Source organism: Monodelphis domestica, chromosome 7 (assembly GCF_027887165.1).
Source record: "Monodelphis domestica isolate mMonDom1 chromosome 7, mMonDom1.pri, whole genome shotgun sequence".
Lineage (NCBI taxonomy): Eukaryota > Metazoa > Chordata > Mammalia > Didelphimorphia > Didelphidae > Monodelphis > Monodelphis domestica.
In genome coordinates, this window is record NC_077233.1 from 23,344,554 (window position 1) to 23,365,795 (window position 21,242).

Consider the following 21,242-nt stretch of genomic DNA (forward strand, 5'->3'; position numbering starts at 1 on the left):
CTGAGTACTCTTTTAGCTCTTATCCCACCATCCAGTGGTCATCACAGTGACTTTGTGAAAGTAGATGGGTAATTATGATGTCTCTTAGAAAGAAAGAAGCTCAGGTTCATGGCAGTGAAATGGATTGTCCATAGACAGCCCTGCTAGTACCAAAGATAGTACGTTGAGCCCAGTGCCCTTTCTGCCCCTTCCATGCTACCCAAAGAAAGAAAAGTGATCCATTAAATTGGGGGTCTTGCAGGGAAGATTGGCCCTAGTTAATCCTTCTAAATACAACACTGTTTTTGGTAGAAAAAAATGGTGCCAATATTGAATATTTTTTCCAACATTCTACTGTGGAAGCCAAGTTCTGATGCTTCTTGCTTTGAATCCATTGTGTTGGCCCAAGATATGATAGCCTCAGAATTGTAATAAATTTTCTTTTTGCAAAATAGAAATGGGAAATGTTTTTGTACCTCCCTTAAACCTAGGGACTTCTTTTCTTTTCATCTGGATAGCAATGAGTCTTCCTAAATATTTTAAAAGTACAATACCATTCAGTGTTCTCAAGGTTCTCAAAGGTGCCATTGGGCATCAACTCCATTGGAAATCTTTTACAACAGTGGTTTGAGGGGATACCCATACTATACACCAGTTGTGTCAAACTCAAATAAGAACAAGGACCACTGATTCATACATAAGTCTCCCTCCAGATCACAGCTTGACTTAGTTTTTGGTTTGGTTTGGTTTTTTTTTTAACCTTTACCTTCCATCTTATAGTCAATGCTATGTTTAGGTTCCAAGGTAGAAGAGCAGTAAGGGATAGGCAATGGCAGTTAAGTGATTTGCCAGAGTTTTACAGCTAGGAATAATCTTAGGTTAGATTTGGACCTAGGACCTCCCATCTCTAGTCCTGGATCTTAATCCCCTGACTTAGCTGCCTAGCTGCTCCCTTGACTTGATTTTCAAATGTAATGTTAGTAATACTTAATCATATTTTTATTTATTTTGTTCACTATTTCCCAATTACATTGTAATCTGGTTCAGGCTCCATTCACAAGTGAGCCATGTGTTTGACATTTCTGCTACAGACAATGACACTAGGCTTCTGTTTTATCTGTGTTTGAAGGGGGACATGCTTTGCCCCTCTGGCACATCCAAATACACTCATTAGTGTTAAAATGCCATTCAACCAAAAGTCATAAATTTGCCCTTTTTGTCACTGATCTTTGCTAGGCGAGTGATGGACATCTGCCACTGACCACATAACCATTTGGTCATTATTTTAGCCGTTAAACAGCATCCACACGAATAGGATTTAGTTTTTGTTCCCTACAATCCTTGCTATTAATCTAGTCTTTGAAACTTGTTAGAAGAAATTCCTCTTTTTTTATGACAACTGGGAGAAAACACAGTGAGAATCTTATCCAAGGACACATGGAGTAAATATTTATTTTACTGGGATATCTTTCTGTAATGAAGAAAAAGTATGCCAGCTTTCTTGATGATGCTCCTCCATGGAATATTCTTTAATATTCACCTGCCACAACTGGAGGTCATTCCTCTATGCTGTTGGAATATGTTATAAAAATAAATGACAGAATCATCCTATTATTTTTAAGTTGAATTTAGATTCTGCAATTTGAGTAGAAAACAGAAGATCGTAGTTCTGCAGCTGTGATTTTTTTACTAGGCATGTGATCTTGGGCTAGTCATCTGTAAAGTGTAGATAAGAATTATCTTAACTACTTTTCAGGTTCTTGAAAGAAGTTCAGAAAACAGAAAATCATAGAGTAGGGACTGGAAAGGACCTTTCAAGTCATCTAGTTCAACTCTTTCATTTTACATATGGATAAACTGAGGTCCAAATGGCTTTACCAAATTCACACAAATAATAAGCAACAGAGATATTCACTATAATTTAATTGTTGAGTTTGATCCTACTAATTTGACCTAGACATTTCTGTAAAGCACATTAAGACTTTAAGAGCTTTAAAAGTAGTTTTACTAGGGCAGCTAGATGGCTCAGTAGATAGAGAGCCAGACCTAGACACACGAAGTCCTGGGTTCAAATGTGACTTCAGACACTTCCCAGTTGTGTGACCTTGGGCAAGTCATTCAATCTCCATTGCCTAGCCCTTACCACTCTTCTGCAGTGGATCCAATACTTAGTATCAATTCTAAGCTGAAAGGTAAGAGGTTTTGTTTGTTTGTTTAAGTATTATAATCCCTGTTTTACAGATGAGAAAATAAAAACTTAGAAGTTAGGTGACTTGCACACAATCATTCAGCTAACTTTCCTTTTTATAAGTTGTTAATAGAATCCTCAGAAAATAATTTCAGGAATTTTTACAATCTTTTCATCCATGAATCCCTTCTAGTCCATAAAAGACCATATTAAATGTAGAATGAGGCATAGTGTCTTTGGGAGGTCTCCTTAAATATACATTAAACTTAAATCTCTCCTGGTCAGTCTTGGATAGTGTTTTATGCAGAAGTAGCACTGGACTTTGGTTCTAGTTCTGAGCCTTCCATCAATAAGCTCTGTGACTTTAGACAAGTCATTTCCGACTCTGGGCCTCAGATTGCTCATCTATAAAACTAGAGGATTGGGCCATAAATCTCAAATCGATCCATGGATACGCCTTATTTTGCATAGCAGCAGCTGTGTCCCTGACAAGGGCTTTCAATCATTTTTGTGAATGGAATTTTAAATGTCGCCTGGGGAGTTTCCTATTTAAAAGAACCCTGTGGCGAATCCTTTGTAATGATTTGTGATTCCTTAATTTTATCCAAATTCAAATTTTCTGATACTGAGTCAACTCAACACAGACACAGTTATGGAAATAAACTTGCCATTAATCCTTGACTAGGAAATATTGAGGAAGGATTCCCATTAAATATCCTTCTTGGCATCAGAATAAGCCCTCGTTTTAGACTCAGAAATCTTCGTTTCTTTAAAAAGCCAGATAGGGTCTTGTTTGTGTCATTTGTTCTTCTAATATCATTTATTGCAGTCACCCTGCTATCTTCTGCCCTAATAAGATCCCATTAAAGGATCTTGTGTTTAGTTCTGGACCTCACGTTTGCAAAAGTCCATCCCTAAAATGAAGAGAATACAAAGAAGGACAATGAAATTGGTGAAGGTACCACCCTAAGATGATGCGGATCTGAGGATCAGGGAATCTGTTGTTTTAGTGTTTCTGTCCTCAGTGCTCAGTGCAGTACCTGGCACATCATAATATAATTAATTAATGCTTATTGATTGATTGATTGCTGTTCATTCCCAAGACCTGTCCTTGGCCCCTCAGTGTTCATCCACTACTCATTTCTCCTGTATCAAAAACAACATCACCCCCAATAATTGTAATCATTATTATTATCTTCCTTCTTTTTGAAGGAAAACTCTTCAAACCCATTCCTCCGGGAGGGGAAGATAACATGGGCCCATGTAGACAAGATAGCCTTTTTTTAAATGCCTTTAAAAGAAATTACTACACCACCACTAAATTGTGGTACAGCAGACATAATCGTAGTTGGAATGTATGAACAATTAGTTCTAAGCTGGAAGGATAAAGGACAAAAGGAAATCATTCCATCACGATGAACTTTAGAGTAGACTGAACCCCATCAGCCATACATTCTCATGAAGAAAGTCTCAAATTTAGATAGCCTTTTCATGTTCAAGTCTTTCTTCGCAGACAGCAAGTATCTATTAAGAGTCACTAAACATTCGTTAAGGCTTCCTATGTGCCAAGCACTCTGTTATGTACTGGGGATAAGATTAAGAAATGATGGAAAGTGGTAACCTCCAAGGCTATCCCACCTGAGTGTGCTTCCCCTCCACTTGAATTAGGAGAGAGACATCTTTAGATTTCTAGTCCTTTATTTAGAATTTACCTAATTTATCTAATTATCTAATTTATCTAATACCCAACTTAGAGATATCCTTGACCTGGTTAGATTTTTGAGGTGGCCACTTAAAAAAAATCATTATCTCTTTATCATTAATCACCAACTTTATTTGTTTTTATTGGGGATTTTATTCAGGTTTGGGATCTCATTTGTTTAATTTTGTGCAGCTAGGAGTCTGCAACCAAAGAAAGTCATTCCCACACTCAAGATAAATCAGTATCTAAGAATTTCGTCTTACTGTCGTAAAGTGTAAAGGTCTTTATGAGATCAAAAAGGCAGAATTTATCAAGGATCAGTCTTGGACCTAGGTCTAACTCCCTCTAAGATCAATGCCATACTATTCCTCTTTTCCATCTGACCCCTTTCCTTTCTCACTCTTCCTGTACACATATATAATATATGTAAATATATATATATATACATACATGTATACACACATGTATTTGGATAGTATATATTTATGTGTATAAACACATTTTATATCATTATATAGAGATCCACAAATAATGTTCATGTTATAATGAACATTCTTTGATATTTTCAATGTATAAATTTTTTATGAAGACATCTGTCATATAACATTCTCTTTTTCAAACTCAGAAATGAGTCCCATTCAGAAATCTGTCATAAAATTGTTCTGGCCCTAAAAGTGCAGACCATGAAAAAAAGAAAAAAGACCCCACTTCCCTTGTCACAATATCAAGCGTTCTTAGAAATGACTTCTTTCTAAAAAGATGAAAAGTTAATTTCCCAATAAAAATGGTTCCAAGAACAATTTACTTTGTTCATTGATGGGCCACAAATCAGCCAGAACTTCCTCTCTGGCTCCATGGGCACTCAGCAGTTAAAATGCATCATGACAGTCTGAAGGTCACTGCCTTTACTAGGGTGCCAGCCTGGGAAAGGATCTACCACATACCATTTTGAACCCTTGGGATTTAACCAACCTAGCTGGCATATTTTATTCATACAGAGATGATCTCTAGAGGAGACTCGGTCTTTTGACAATTGTCAAGCCCATTCTTTCCTGATTTTATTGTGGCATAAATGAAAAGAGATTTTTATGGCAAGACATAAAATTTCTGAGTCTTTGTGTTCTGCCCGTATTGTGTGAGTTGGGATAAAGAGAATCTACTTTCTCTCTCCTAACAGAGGTGCTAATGCCTTCCTTGATGGCACACAGTTATTTTAAATTTATGAGAAACTTTTATTAGTTCCCTTTCTTGGACACAAAAATGTGTACTGTCTGGACAGAGACTTGCAATTTCTCCATCAACCATGATTAGATTGGGAAGGCATATCCAGAAGAAAAGTTTTCCTAGTGTCTGGTTTGCCAGCTATTTTAGGCCATTTCTTAGTGGAGAGTAAGTAATAAGTTCTTCTCCCTCCCCAACTGTTTGCCTGCCTCCTTCCCTAGCTCCTCTTTCTCCTTGTGTCCCCATCTGTGAATTCTCCCTGAAGCATAATCTTTGACCTTCAATATTAATAACAACAACAAACATTTATATAGGACTTTAAGGTTCTTGAAACACTGTATATATATATATAAAATCGGTAACATTATCATCCCCATTTTATAGCTCAGGAAACTGAGGCTGAGAAAAATTACAGTTTGCCAATATCACATTTCTAATAAATATCTAAGGCAGGATTTAAGCTCAGGTCTTCTTGACTCCAGGTTCCAATTCCACCTTCAGCAGTTAGATCTATTTGACTTCCCTAAGGTGGGCTTAAGTGTGAACTTTATGAAAGGCACTTTGGCAGTAGGATCACCCAAGGGTTGAGGCTGGCAAACAACCATTTCTAGAGGGAAGGCCACTGAGGCCAGTGGAGCTCCTTAATCTTGATGGTTACTTGTGTTGCATGAAGACATTTGGAAATTAAATCTATTTCTGGCTTTGCTGTCCTAGGCTTCCCTTAGAATTCTAAACTATAATGATAATGTGCACTTTTGTAGCACATTTTATGGTTCAAAATATACTTGATATTTGTTATCTCGTGTGGACCTTGTAAGGTGGTTAGTAAACATTTTTCCATCCTTAAAAGAATTAGGAAGGAGAAGTGATTAGTCCAAGTTCATTAGTTCATACTTTTAGAACTAGAAGAGGTCTTAGAGATCATCCCCTCCCTGATGAGGAAACTGGATTCTCAAAGAGGTTAGACAACTTGCCATGGTCATAGAGGTCCTAAGAATCAGAAGCATGATTCAACAGCCTTAAATATTATAAGGAGACATAAGCCTTCCTCTAAACTTTTGGTCTTCCTTGGTTCTGCCACCCAAAATGCCATCAGTGGCACAACTCCTACCAGGGTTTAAATCCTGCCTCCAACTACAACAACAAAGGAAGGTCATTTCCTTTTTCTAAGCCTCAGTTTCTTCATCTGTAAAATGAGAGAATTCACTCAAATGGCCTCCAAAGTCCCTTCCAGTGCCAATGCTAGGTTCCAGTCATACTATGACTTTGTATTCCCCACATCCAACTATTCCACTACTTGGCATCTAATAGGTACTTAGTAAAGGCTTTTTGATTGATTGATAATATATATAAAAAGTGCAAACTTTTAAAGCACCGTGTAAATTACAGAGATGACAATTACCAGGCTTAATTTAACTTCTTCTGTTCACTCATTTTGGGAAGATAGCAGACCTATAATTTTATCAGTAGAGGGAACTCTCAGGGAGAAAATTCCCAGAATTAATGCCAGTTTGCCCCTGCTCTGCATCTTTCAATCCTAGAGCTATCTGGGGCAGTATGAAGTTATGTAGCTTGCCCAGGGTTACATGGACAATCTGTTTCAGAAGCAGAACTTGAACTCATATCTTCCAGTTCCCCATCATTGGTCACTTTCTTTATTGGATTGTCCTTTAATGACACCATGAAGCCTACAAGACTTTTTTGGGGTGGAATGAGTTTCCAGAATCAAGAGGCTTCTGAAGCATTCCAGAGAAAGGCTAGAGTCAGGAGTACAGTCTTCTATGATGTTATTGGATCAAATGTATCTGTCTCAGAATGTGGACAATTTTATCACTGCCTTGTGAAGGAGCCAGAATCCTTCTTGCCTCCATCAATGGCCCATGTCACTCTCCTTGCCTTCTCCCTAGCATCTATCTGAGACCAGCACCTATTCTTCATGACCCAGCTCCACTTAGCCTCCTGCGAGCACACTAGTTTTCATTGGCTGGAGGTTAATGTCTGTGACACACAATTTAGCACTTCATTTGGTACCATCTTATTTGCTTCTTCATGTGTGTTAATCTCATCTCTTCTATTCAATTGTAAATTCCTTGAGGGCAGGGATCTGAGAATATCCCTTTTTCTATGTCACCTAGATCAAGGCTGAATGTCCTGTAGGCAATTGAATGAATATTTATTGGGTGGGTCCAGAGATAATTGGATCTATTAGTAATATCCAATAGTCACTGCCAGATAATATTAAAAAATGTCTTCCTCTCCCATGTCAGTGGTAGATAGATAGTAGAGCATTTGTTATGTGATGGTCTCTGGGGAGACAAATAGAAAACAAGGAAGAAAGCCCCTGCCACATTCTAAGAGTGGATGACAACACGGAGGGGAGCTGGCAGTTGGGTAGGCAAGAGGAACAGGTCTCTACTCTGTCTGGTTCTGAGCAAAATAAGATGAAAGTTCACCTTTCACAGTCCTGTGTCCAAGGGCTGGAATCTAAAGTTCTAGGTCAGGGAGGGGGTGGGAAATGGGAATGAGGAGCCCAATTCATCTGCTCTTAACTTTTATGTAGGCACCCAAATAAGAGGTTAAGTCCTTGAGCTTGTGATCTCATGTAGTTTCAAAACCTAAATTATAATACAGGCCAAAACTATATCCAACTTATAGGATAGGCTTTGAAGACTGTATCTGAGATGCTCAAAACAAGGAGAAAAGATTCCAAAGGAAGGTGACTAATCGCTCCAACATTTACCGGGTTAAGAACAGCCTATAATGGAACATATTCACTGCCTGCCCTTCGTTTTTATTTGTAATCCCTCAAAGTCATAGTAATTTTACCATTTTGTTTCTGGCTTATTTTAAGAGAATATCTGTTGGGTAACTCTAATGAGACTCCAGATTTCAGTCATCTTTCCAGAGGCTAAAAAAAATGTGGTAGCTTCCGAATTTCATTCCCTTTGATTGAAAGCGGGAATACAGAATTGTCTGATGAGTGATGGTAGTCAATAAGGATTTTTTTTTTCTAGGCAGCTTTTAACGTCCAATATGCTGCCTCATTGTTGGCTTCTGGGAGTCTTGAAAGGCCTACAGTTTAGTCTTCCTCTGGTAAAAATGCAATTTTTTAAAACGAGGCCATTGTTTAACAGATTTCAGTAACAGAAAAACAGGAGTTTCTATTCATGTTTTGTAGCACTAGATTGATCAGAATGGTCAGCTGAGCAGCATATTTTAAGAAGGAGGTTGACAGGCTATAGAGTATCCAGACAAGGGTGGGCAGGGACACAAGAATCCAATTCGGTTCAATAGGCATGAATACTAAATTCCTACTACGTAAAAGTAGGTAGAACAGTGGATAGAGTGCTTGGAGTCAGGAAGACTCATCTTCCTGAGTTCAAATCTGGCTTCAGATACTTACTAGTTGTGTGACCCTGGGCAAGTCACTTAATTCTATCTGCCTCAGTTAATTCATCTATAAAATGAGGAAGAAATGGCAAACCACTCCATTACCTTTGCCAAAAATATCTTAAATGAGGACACAATGAGTTGGACATGACTGAAATGTCTGAACAACAATGAAAAACATTTAAAAAAACAGTTGTGGATCCTAGAAATACAAGAGAGGAATGATATACTCTACTCCCTGCCATTTAGGTACTCACATTATCAAGAAAGAATACAACATTGAATACAGAAAAGTAAATATCAAGTAATTTGAAGGAGAGATGAGGGGTAGGGAGAGAGAGAAACAGAGAGAGGGCAGGAGACAAAGAGACAAAGAGAAAGAGGGAAGGAGAGAGAAAGGGAGAGACAGAGACAGAGAGACAAAGAGAGAGAGGGAAGGAGAGAGGAGGGAGAGGGAGAGAGGGAGAGAGAGAGAGAGAGAGGGGGGGGGGGGAAGGGGAGAGAGAGATAGAGAGAAAGAGAGAGGGGGGGAGAGGGAGGGAAGGAGAGAGAAAGGGAGAGAGAGCAAGAGACAGACAGACAGACAGACAGAGAATATATTGGCTAGAGGGAGCAGGAAATTCTTCTCCTGGGAATCAGTTTCTCAACTAAGCCTTAAAAGAAGGCCAAGACTCTAAAAGGCTTTGGTGAAAGGGATTTGTGCAAGAATACTGACTAGGAAATCAAATACCAAATTCAGGGAACGAACCCTAAGCCAGTTTGCCTGTACTAATGTGTATAAACAGGAAAAAATGTCGAGAAAATTGAGAAAGGTAGGCTAGAGCCAGCCCTTTCAGGGCCCCCAATGCCAGGCTGAGGAGGTCGCATTTTGTCCTGGAGGCAGCAGAGAGCCAGTTAAGTTTTTTGGGGAACGACACGGTCAGGCCCTGTTTTAGTAAGATTGTTTTGGAAGCGATGTGTAGGCTGAATTAAAGAAAAGGGAAGGCTGGAGCAGGTCTAAACATAGAGGTGGCAGACAGATGGATGTCTGCAAATATTTGCCTTGGGGCTTGTGAGTTGACCATCACTGGTAACTTTTCCTTGAATAATAGATTGTAAGCATAACGACTTTATCAGATTTTTGTCTACATGTCCCACTAATATTTATTTTTAAAAATTTTGAATCTGGGTTCAAAAAGCAATTACATAAGTGTATGATGGATTATATGGAGCCATAGAACATGTAAATAAGACTTTAGAAGGAACAGGTAGGTGGTTCAGTGGATAGAGAGATAGGCCTGGAGATGGGAGGTCCTGGGTTCAAATCTATCCTCAGACATTGCCTAACTGTGTGACTAGTAATCTTCACCCCGGTGGCCTAGTCATTACCACTCTTCTACCTCAAAACCAATACTAAGTGTTGGTTCTAAGACAGAAGGTCAGAGTTATAATTTTTTAAAAAAGACTTTAGTGGATTTTAAGCTTTATCAAATATGACTCAATCATGGGATAAGGAAGCCACCAAAAGCGGCTACCATTTTGTATTCTTTTGTAGCCTCCAAGCTGAGAGAGAGAGAGTAGGCTCATTGCATTGTGTGCCCTGTAGGTGTTTGGGTTCATGTCTAAGAATCACATTTTCAAGATATCAATAAGCCACAACGAAGGTAACCAGAGATAATGAGGGGACAAGAGACCACCCGAAGGTCAGTAGAAGGGACTTGGGGAGTTTCACCAATTGAACAGAAGTGTTGAGGGAAGCCCAACAGCTTTCTTCAGTAGTCCAAAGATTGAGGTATCCAAGGGGATGAGGGAGACATATTTGGCCTTGATCCCAGAAGTCCATCCCCAAAGTACAGATTAATGGAGAACATTACAGAGGCAGACTTTAGCTCGGTGTACAATGAGACTTCTTAACCCAGGGGTCCAAAAGGAGAATGAATGAGTTCCCTATTGATAGCTACTTACAGGTGGCATCTTGAATGACCCATTCTTCTGGAAGCAGAAGCGGAAGGCACCCATATGGGTGTGGGGTCCACCTAGATGACCTCGGGGGTCCTTTGTAACTCTGAGGGTCTCAGATTCTATAGAATGGGCTGTGACCCAGGAGATATTCTCGATAAAGTAAATAAGTCCTCAAATTTAGAATATGTTCGTGCTTCATAAATAACTTATAAAACAAGTATGATTTTTTTTTCTTCTCCAAATACTAAACCCTCAACCTGAATTTTGTCTCTAAATTCGCTATAAATCCTGGATTCTAGGCCATCATAATTGGTACATGTATTGTTAGTAATGACCTCCCCAGAAAACCTATTAAATTATTAAATTGCTCAGTTCCCCTCGTGGTGGCAATAATGTCTCCTCCACTTCTAAGTAAATAGGGAAGCAGTGCCTAGTACAGAACAAAAGACTGCAGATTGCAGTCAAATGTTTACCAAGTTAATACCTTTTGACATGTTAAAATTCCTTCCGGGTTGGTTTGGTTTATTTATTAGGTTGTTGGTTGCCTTTTTTTTTTAAGATTCTTTACTCTGGTGAAGAGCTAAATATGCAAGATGTCCCACATTTTTGGATACGGCCAATAAGAGAATTTGATTTGCTTAATTACCTGTTTGTTACAAAGATTGTGTTTTCTTTTGTTATTCCCCCAGGAAAAGAGGAAAAAAAATGCTTGACAATTTGAAAAAAAATATTTTGGAAAATATTCTTTGCATAGATGTGGGTTTGTCCTTTAATTATCTTTTTATTTCTTCGACAAGCATTTTTTCAGTGCCTACTATGTTCTAGGTACTGGGCTAGGCACTGGGGATAAAACAAAGTCAGTTCCTGCCTTCAAGAAGCTCACATTCTGTTAGGGGGAAAAACAGAAAGTAGACAACAAAATTAGGTACAAAATATACACACAGTGACCCAAGTAATTGCTAAAGAGAAAGGACTAACAATGGGGAAGATCAGGATAGGCTTCCTGTAGGAGGTACCAACTGAGCTATGCTTTGGAGGAAACTAGGAGCCATACATAGGAGGTGAAGTGAAGAGGAAAAGAATTCCAATATCCCTTTGATTATCTTTAACTACTGGATAAATTTTATAGCAGTTGACCCTTTCTTGCCCTTAACTTGAGTCATTCTCTCTCTATCACTTACTATCTCTTCATGCCTCTTGTCTGCTTTGAATATCTCTTACAGGAAGTGATGGGATTGTTTGGAAATTTCCCAGTACTATACCTTGCTAAGTCTTTTGAGGGGAATAGTTTAGCTCAGTTTATTTTGTTACTGCATGTCATGTCGTGTCATGTCCATTTTGGAATTCTGGGATTTCTTGGGCATTTCCAATTTGGGGTGTATCTAAGCTCTTGCCTCAAATTCGGGAGATACTTGTAAGCGATTTTAGGAAGTTCATCTTTAGGCAGATTTCCTAAATGATTAAGTTTTTAATTTCTTATGCAAGCATTTTGCACTCCCCATTTGATCAAATCCCATTTCTGATAACCACTTGGATCAAGCCCATATGGTTGCCTTCCTTGAACGAAGTAGAAAGAGACAAGTGATTTTCCCCTTAAGAATGATTCCAGTTTGAAAATGTCAATAGATGCAAAAAGCCGCCCCAGAGCTTTGCTCTCTCGAATGGAAGTGGAGTAGTAATGACATAGTCAATGGTAACTGTCACCAAATGAAGAGAAATCAGATTGTCAGGCCTGGATCTATAAAATCCTTGCCAAAGTAGGACCTCATTTACACATACATATCTTCATACCCTTTGCTAAGAAAAGCATCTGTGACAGTTTAGATGTTTGTTCGTTTGCCAAAGATCTTTCACTCTGAATAAAGTAAATGTCATGTCTGCTGTTTATCTTCAAAATCCGATAGAATATTTTTAAAAAAGAAATATTGGGGGAGGAGGGAGGAAATTGAGGGGTTCCGGCGGTGCGCGGTGGGCTTTTCGGCGGCGGTAGGTACAATGCCAGATGAGATTGGATGCGTTTATATTGAACACAGAACAGGGACAAGGGCTAAAGGAGACTCATGCATCCCAGGCTTGGCCCTTCCAAATGGGGCAAGTGACCATGGATCGGGTTGGATGGTCTTCGAGAACTCACTCCCGGGACCTGACAACTCCAAGAGATCCAGCTACTTCCGTCAGACGGGTGGTTTGGCATCCTGTGGGCACAGCTGCCTCAATCAAAAATTTTGAGCCATTTTTTTTGGCCTCAGAAGCCAACTGGTATAATGCCATGTGTCTGTAAGTGGGCGCAAAGCGGAGCTTCAACTTCGAAGATGGGAAGCGGGGTGGAATGGCTCCCTACTCAAAGGTGACCCCACTGAACACAAGTTTCCATTAGAGAACCTAATAGCATGTCATGTCCGGGCTGCAGAAAATTAGTCAGTAAAGAGACATTCGCAGGCAGGTCACTTTTCATTTAAGAGTGGTGCATTACCGTAACAGAGAGAATGCCTTGAATGGCTGAGGAAGGAGGGAATTTGCTTGATTCTTCGTTTCATTTCAAATTTGATTCAAGGCAACAAACATATATTAAGTATCCATTACTTGCCAGGTATTGTGTTTGGGATGCAAAAGCAGGAGGAAACAGATCCCCTCCTCAAAGAGCTTTGGGATACAGATACGGCAATATGGGGCCATTTGCAAAGGGAAGGGGCAGTAAGAATTGGGAGAAGCATCCCAAAGGGGCACTAGAGGCCATCTGGTATTACTTTTCATTTTACAGACAAGGAAACCAAAGAAACAGACATTCTTTGGTGGAGGGGAACCAGAGCGTACACACAGAATTATCTACAAATTATATACAGCGTGATACCAAGTAATTCTGAGAGTAGGGACACATCTTGCTCAAGGTAATAAGCAGAAGAAGCGAGATCTGAACCCAGGTCCTTTAACTCCAGAGCCAGTAAGCTCATCATCGTGCCATGTTGCCTTGAAGGAAGCTAGGGGTTCTAAAAGACCTCACCCAGCCAAAACCCAGTTTCAGATAAATGCTAAGATTTAGAATAGATGCCCCTACCCTGGCTAATACAACCAGAACCTGTTTGAATTTGGCAAGGAAATTACAAAGTGAGGAGCAGCTAGGATCAGGCCTGAAGTCAGGAGTTCAAAACTGGCTTCTCAGCTGTATGACCCTGGGCAAGTCACTTAACTCCAATTACCTAGCCCTTGCCGGTCTTCTGTCTTATAGAAGGGAAGATTTTCTTTTAATTAAAAAAAAAAAGGAAATTATGAAGAGCCTTGCACGGAATAAATGTACAATAAAGGTTTGTTGAATTGAATTGGACAAAATATGTAGCTTTTTAAAATGTGGCCCTAATTCATGAGATTGTGCCTCATGGAAATATTAGCGTGTGACTTTGAATGTCTTCTCCTTTCTACAGATGACATGGAAGCTATTCCTGTCAAGCAGTTTGTTAAACATATCAGTGAGCTCTATTCTAATAACCAGCATGGATTCTCAGAAGACTTTGAGGTAGGTTTTAGAACCAGAATTGAACGTCCTAGAAATTTACCTTTACTTGGGGCTTGAGGGGTTGCGATCTTGGTGGGTTTTTAACTGCAGGATGTTTTGAGAGACCTCTTCAACTTCATGCTTCTCAATTATCTTTTTAAATTCATTTAAAATAAATTTTATTTTTAAATATGATCTTTAAGTTTAGAATCCATATTTATTTAATGGAATATTAATAGCTAGTTTTTACATCATGTTTTAAGGTTTACAATGCACTTTAGAAATATTGTCTTGTAGTCCTCAAAACTCTGGGAAGGTGGGTGCATTATTATCCCCAATTTCCCAATTTGAAGATGAAGAAGGCAGATGAAAGTTAAGTGACTTTGGGTCACACAGCTAGTATCTATGTGATTTGAGCTCAGGACTTCCTGAGAATCTATGGTTAAATCACCAAACCACTCTGAACTTCTGTTTTCTCCTCTGTAAAGCAGTAATATCTGCCTATAGCTACCATGGCTATTTATCAGAATTAAATGATTCAATATATAAAAGGACTTTGCAAACCTGAAAGTTATATAAATGCGAGCTTGTTTGATTATTTTAAGAATTTAAAACAACATCCTTTTCACAAATTAAGCTGTTTCTTTCATTTAAAATACTTTTATCTTATTTTATTGATATTTTTTGTTTTTGTCTCCCTCGTTTCCAAATATCCCTACCTTCTGCCCATTAGTATTAATGAGTTTAAAGTAATTTCCTTTTCACAATATAAATTGTTTCTTCATTTTTTAAAATTGCCTTCTTTGTATTGTTCTCTTTGGTTTTTACAAAAATTAATTTCCATAGAGATCCCTCTCCCCTCGCCTATCCATTAAGCCACCACTTGTTACCAAGTGGTGTGAGTTACCAAGAAGAGTGAGTGATAGAAAGGATAGCGACCTGGACCGATGAGTTCATTGCTCTTGGGATTCCCAAGTGACCAATGTAGGTCTGTATCTTCCCTGCATTTAGCGGTCTTAGAGAGTTGTGTGTGGGAAGGGACACTTGAACCAAGACCTTCCTGATGTTGAAGCTCTCTCCCTCTCTCTCTTCTCCCTTCCTCTTGCTCTCTCTCTCCCTCTCCCTCTCCCTCTCTTTCTCTCTCCCTCTCTCTCTCTTTCTCTCTCCCTCTCCCTCTCTCTCTCTCTCTCTCTCTCTCTCTCCCTCTCCCTCTCTCTCTCTCTCCCTCTCTCTCTCTTTCTCTCTCCCTCCCTCTCCCTCTCCCTCTCTCTCTCTCTCTCTCTCTCTCTCTCTCTCTCTCTCTCTCTCTCTCTCTCTCTCTCTCTCTCTCTCTCTCTCTCTCTCTCTCTCTCTCTCTCTCTCTCTCTCTCTCTCTCTCACTTTGTTGTGTGTGTGTGTGCTCAGCCAGACCAGGAAGGAACTATTTCTGCCAAGCCAGCTGTGCATAGTCTCACATGCCAGGCTCTACTCCCTAATCCCCAGCTCTGCAAAAGAAGATGGGGGTACATTTTCCCTTGAGCTTTTTCTCTCTGATAACCTGATTAATAACAACTGCTATTAGCATAATGCTTCAGGGGTCTTAGAGTATAGACGCCTGTTTTAAGCATTACAAGGAGGGATATAAGATTTACAGATAAGAGGAACCTTAGATGTCATCTGGTCCAGTCTTTCATTTCACTGGTGAGGAAAATGAGCCCCAGAGAAATTATGTGACCGGCCTAGAATCACACAACTACCGAGTCTCAGTCAGGACTCAAATACATTTTGTCTCTACTTTATAGATGAGTACATCAAGACTCCTTACAGGCAAAGTGATTTACCCAGAACCATATGCCCAGTAAGTGTCAGGGTCAGGATGGGCACTCGGGTTCTTGGTCCTTTAGCCCAGCCCAGCCTCCCTGGAATGAAGAATAAGCAGTCCAAGGAGCTACATGGTCCTCAATCTAATAAAAAAGAAAAGAGAAAGGCAATGAGGTAGCTCAGTGGATAGAGAGCCAGGTGTAGAGAAGGGAGGTCCTAGATTTAAATATGACCTCATATACTTCTTGGCTGTGTGACCCTGGGCAAGTCACTTGACCTTGGTTGCCCAGGCCTTACAGCTTTTCTGCTTTGGGACTAATACTTAGTATTGATTCTAATACAAAAGGTGAGACTTTTTTTTAAAGAAAAGAAAAGGGAATAGGTCAGAAACTAAATATTCTATCTCCATTGGAACCTCCATGTTCAATAGTCATCCCCAGAGAATGGAAAACCAGTTCCTGCTTGTACCCTTTCTTCAGGGGGCATCAATGAGCTCCAGCAGGAAGGAGCGTGTCTCTTCTGAGTGAAGACACAGGCTTATGGCTATGATAGATACTGAGAGGTTGAAAACAAGGTGGAGGGTAGCATCAAGTACCCTGTCAGCTTTTGAGTCAATGCCAGTTCACCAGTGACAGGGTGTAAATGAGCTGTTAAACAGATTGCCCTCTTCCAAAAAGGAGAGAGTTCTTCACTTCGAGAGTTTTCCAGTGGAAGCACACTGACTGGAATTCGAGGTTCCTCATCCTCCCAGTCTTGCCAATAACAAGTTAATGTGGTCTTGGCCAAGTCATTTAAGAAATCTGTAAAATGGGGATACTCTTAGCTGGCCTGCCCACCTCCCAGAATGGGTTTAATAATTCAATGAATCAATAAATACAGCTGAACTTTGGGATACTGTAAACCACTCAGCAAGTGTCTTATCTGAAGTATAGGGTGAAAAACAAAGATCCTTAGCATCATTAAAGGAAAATCTAGTATATCTATTCATAGTCACAAAGGGAGCATGGTTGCCAGATGTAATGTAAAGTGAATCACAGCTATTTTTTAATCTAGAATCGAAAAATCATAGATTTGTTTTTTAAACCCTTAGAATCAATACTCTGCATTGGTTCCAAGGCAGAAGGACCATAAGGGCTAGACAATGGGAGTTACACAGCTAGGAAAAGTATGAGGCCAGATCTGAACCCCAGACCTCCCTGCTCTAGACCTGACTCTCTCAATCCACTAAGCCACCTGGATGCCCCCCAAATCATAGATTTTAAAACAGAGATTCTTTCCCAAAATCTTCTTAAGTAGGATTGATTTTTGAGCGGGAAAGGACTTCAGAGGCCATCGAATCCAATCCTCCCATTTCAAAGATGAGGAAAATTAAGCTAGGGAAGTGTCATTCGAACCCAGTTCTTCCTGACTCCATTTCATGCACAAGCAGAATGAAAGAAAAAGGGGCTAGAAAGATGGACCACTCTCCTCCAGCCATCAGGGTTCACATACTTTCTGGAGAAGTGGGAGGGTTTAAATTTTTTATTGCAACCCACCAGACACTAACCAGAGAGGGCACCTATTCAGGCACAAAGAAAATAGTGTGAGTCAAACATTTTGTATTCATGAGGATGGTGAATGTGTGTGGTGTTAAAAGCGATTTAGTTCAATTGACTGTGGGCTGGATGACTGAGCAGGAATATTGAGGCATTTAACAATGTTGATGGTATTCAGGACAAACATTTATCCTCCAGAGAGCAGGATTTGATCAGGACGATCTAATGCAACTCCGTCTTCTCAATTATTTATGAATTGAGACCCCAGTGCTATTCATCACAGCTGGTTTTGACACCATTTAATTATTCAAAATAATCAGCTACACCTCTGGATACTTGATCTGACTTAAAATGGGTTTTTCTGCATCAGAATCATTACTGCTAACAAACCGAGGGCCTCTTCATCTTATTTTCTTTTTCTTTCTTCCTCCCTTCCTTTCTGTCTTTTCCTCCCTCCCTTCCTTCCTTCCTAACTTCCTCCCTCCCTCCCTCCCTTTCTTTCTTCCTTTCTTCCTCTCTCCCTTTCTTTTTCTTTTCTTCCTTCCTTCCTTCCTCTCTCCCTTCCTCCCTCCCTCCCTTTCTTCTCTTGTTCCTTTCTTCCTCCCTCCCTTTCTTCCTTTCTTTCTCTTTCCCTTTCTTTCTTCCTCCCTCCCTTTCTCTTTCTTCCTCCCTCACTCCCTCCCTTTCTTCTCTTGTTCCTTTCTTCCTCCCTCTCTCCCTTTTTTCCTCCCTCCCTCCCTTTCTTTCTTCTCTTGTTCCTTTCTTTCTTCCTCCCTCCCTCCCTTTCTTCCTCCCTCCCTTTCTTTCTTTCCTTCTTTCTTTCCTTCTTTCTTTCTTTCTTTCCTCATTTCCTCATTGCCCAACATTTCCCTCTCAGCTTGAATTCTCTATTAGAGTGATGGTGCTAGTGGGACTGGAGATGGAAATGAGGGTTATTAAGAAGGATTTTATTCTTGGCCTTTTATTCCCCACCTTCTCTTGAGTGAAAAGGCTTAGCTTATTTCAAGCAGGTGAAAATTATTCACTAGCCTCAAAAGGACAGTGAGGCAGGAATAACAAAAGCCAATGAACTCTACTGCAAAACCCAAATAACCCCACAAGCACACATACATACCCTCTCTCTCTTTCTCTGGGCAATCTAACTTCAGAAAACTTCTGAGTTATCCATTTTTTGAAAGCTTTAATAATGTGCAGAATATGACCAAAATTAGTCATAGATGTTAGGAGTCGTTCTTAAATCTTAATTTAAATAATGCTTTGTAATAATCACATTTGTTGTGATAAACCAGTGCCTAAAATAGAGCCTAACCTTTCCTCCAGAACATGTTCTTAAGTTGGGAGTCTGTAGATTGATTTAAGGAGGTCTGTGGATGGGCAAAAAATGCTTATTTTCAATATCCTCTCATTGAAATGTAACTTTTTCTTCAATTGCAATTTGATTTTTTAAATGTAACTTTCTCATTTGGGTCTTATAAGTTTGGAAAATGTATATTGGAAATTTTTATTACATGTAATTGGGGGGGAAAAGTTAACTTATCATTCTAAGCTGAGATCCATTGGCTTTACCCAGCAGTCAAAGAAGGGCAAGGACCCCTGTTCTAAAGTAATCTGACTCTTGGTTTGTCCACTTTTTACTGGTGAATTTGTTTTTACAAAAAGTTTTCCAGAGGCAGCCTTCAGTCCAGCACCCCCAGATTATCACAGATCAGTTCATGGGATGAAAACAAAGATATTTCAGGAACAGGGATTCATAATCTTTTTAGGGTCCTGGACCTTTGGGACAGTCTAGTGAAACCTTATGGACCTCTTCTCAGTGTTATTATTTTTTATTTTTTTTTAAACCCTTACCTTCTATCTTGGAGTTAATACTGTGTATTGGCTCCAAGGCAGAAGAGTGGTAAGGGCTAGGCAATGGGGGTCAAGTGACTTGCCCAGGGTCATACAGCTGGGAAGTGTCTGAGGCCAGATTTGAACCTAGGACCTCCCGCCTCTAGGCCTAGCTCTCAATCCACTGAGCTACCCAGCTTCCCCCTCAGTATTATGTTTTTAATTATATTTTTAATTATATATTTATTTATAAATATTTATATATTTATATATATTATAAATAAATATATTTAATTATATAATTATATTTTTAAATACATAAAGTAAGATTTCAAAGGAACCCAATTACACTGAGATAACAGTGTAACTTTTCCCATTCAAGTTCATGGATCCCTCTAGAAATATACCCAAAATCCCTCAGACTAGGAACCCTGCTCTATGAAAAGAAATGTGGTATAGACATCACTGAGATCTACAGTGATTGGATAAAGTTTAGGGGCTACTGAGACAGCAGCAACTAGATTTTTAGAGCTAGAACAAGGAACCCTGAGAGATCCTAGTCTCCATCCTCCTCCAACCCCTTCCACTGTTGATTAATCCTTTCTGGGCAATCAAGTCAACAAGCATTTATTCATCACCAACCATTTGCCAGGCTAGGTGCTGGAATTTGACTTGAAGATATGTAGGATAGCCAAGAAAGAAACCATTAGGCAATGTTGAGTTTTCTCTCAAGGGAGTTTACTTTAAGCCCCAGAAGAAAGAATACCTATACGAATTTTCTTTAGCTTTTGGAAGTAGAGGATAACAAAGAAAAAATTATCCAAAGAGACCCCATTGGGTCTGAATTGGGTCATTCAACAAACTAGACTTGTCTTATCTCATTTTTAGCTGCTTCTTTGAAATGGAAACCTCATTAGGTAAATGGAATATTATCAGACTTTTGCTTCTTGCGAAAGAATGGGCAGAATGATTTGCTGGCAACTTTGAGTGTTCCTCAGCAAGCTCATCTTCCTCATTAGATAGGGTAATGGCTAAAAAAATTAGCATTAGAAGAACCTACCTTGGGTTTAAACAATGGTTCATAAATGTATTATGTTCATGATCATGGGCAAATCAGGCTAACTTCTCAGAGCCTTGCTTTTTTCACCTGTAAAATGGAAAACCGTGATTATGCTACTTATCTTGAAGGATTTTCAGCAAGGAATATACTTTTTAAACTGTATTAAATATATGCTCGATTTTTAGGAAGTACTCCCAAGTGCCTCCTATAAAAATATATGCTATATAAACTGAAAGGCAAATCCATAAATGTGGATTATTATTGTTCCATCAACATGGCGGACTGTTTTTAACTGTTGGCGTCATAACTGCGAGCAGATTCTGAATCAAAGGAAATAGCTCCAACCCTTCTTCCAGTAGACAGGGTCCTGCTATAATATGAGAAAGGGATTAAACTAATTTTTCACTTCTAACCTTTTAAAGATAAATGACTTCTCCCCTTCATTCTCTTTTGCAACGAGCTGTTCGGAGGTAAGGCTCGCGTTTGAATTTTTACATATTGAATCATGACTCACTTAGAAGAATTCCTGGTCATGTTATCTAGTCAGAATCTGTCCTCCTAGGCCTTCCTAGCCATAATCCTTCAGGCTTCCAGAGGTTCATTTGTTAGCTCTCTCTCCAAAGCAGGGGGGCTTAGAGGCAGCATGGATTGGTGGCATATTGATAACATTAGGAGGATCAAAGGTTTAAGAAATAAGCTAGAAAATGAAGCTGTGAGTCCAGCCTTTCTCCAACAAGATCTTTAGGGGACCCCCTCCATTACAATTAACCCTGATTGAGCTAAACCCCATCTAGTGAGGCCCCACAATCAGAAGACTGAAGCGTCATCCAGCTGAGCCCCTACCACTGGTGATTTGCTAAGGACCAATGGTCTCAATTAGTGTGGGCAGGATTCAGAGGCTCAGAGATGTCCTTGACATTTCCCTCCATAGTCCCTTGGCTGGTGATGTCATGCCTTGTGTAGTTCATGGCACATTCATGGAAACAAAGGAGTGCTGGGGTGGGAGGGATACTTGACATTATTCCAGCTCTGTTTTCTGGGTCCCGGCTAAACATTGCCAGTCTTGGTTTGAGGTCCCAGAAGACCCACATTTTAAAAGGAGGCTGAAC

At 39.7% G+C, this 21,242-nt stretch overlaps 1 protein-coding gene across 2 annotated transcripts in view; it reads left to right on the plus strand.

Annotated features, from left to right (window-relative positions):
- The window catches only part of PTPRG (protein tyrosine phosphatase receptor type G), an 822,458-nt gene that overhangs the window by 747,704 nt on the left and 53,512 nt on the right, over nucleotides 1-21,242 (plus strand). For both annotated transcript variants that reach the window (XM_007499993.3, XM_007499994.3), the window contains one exon: nucleotides 13,841-13,932. In XM_007499993.3, the coding sequence (XP_007500055.1) occupies nucleotides 13,841-13,932 (92 nt within the window). The remainder of the gene's footprint in view (nucleotides 1-13,840; nucleotides 13,933-21,242) is intronic.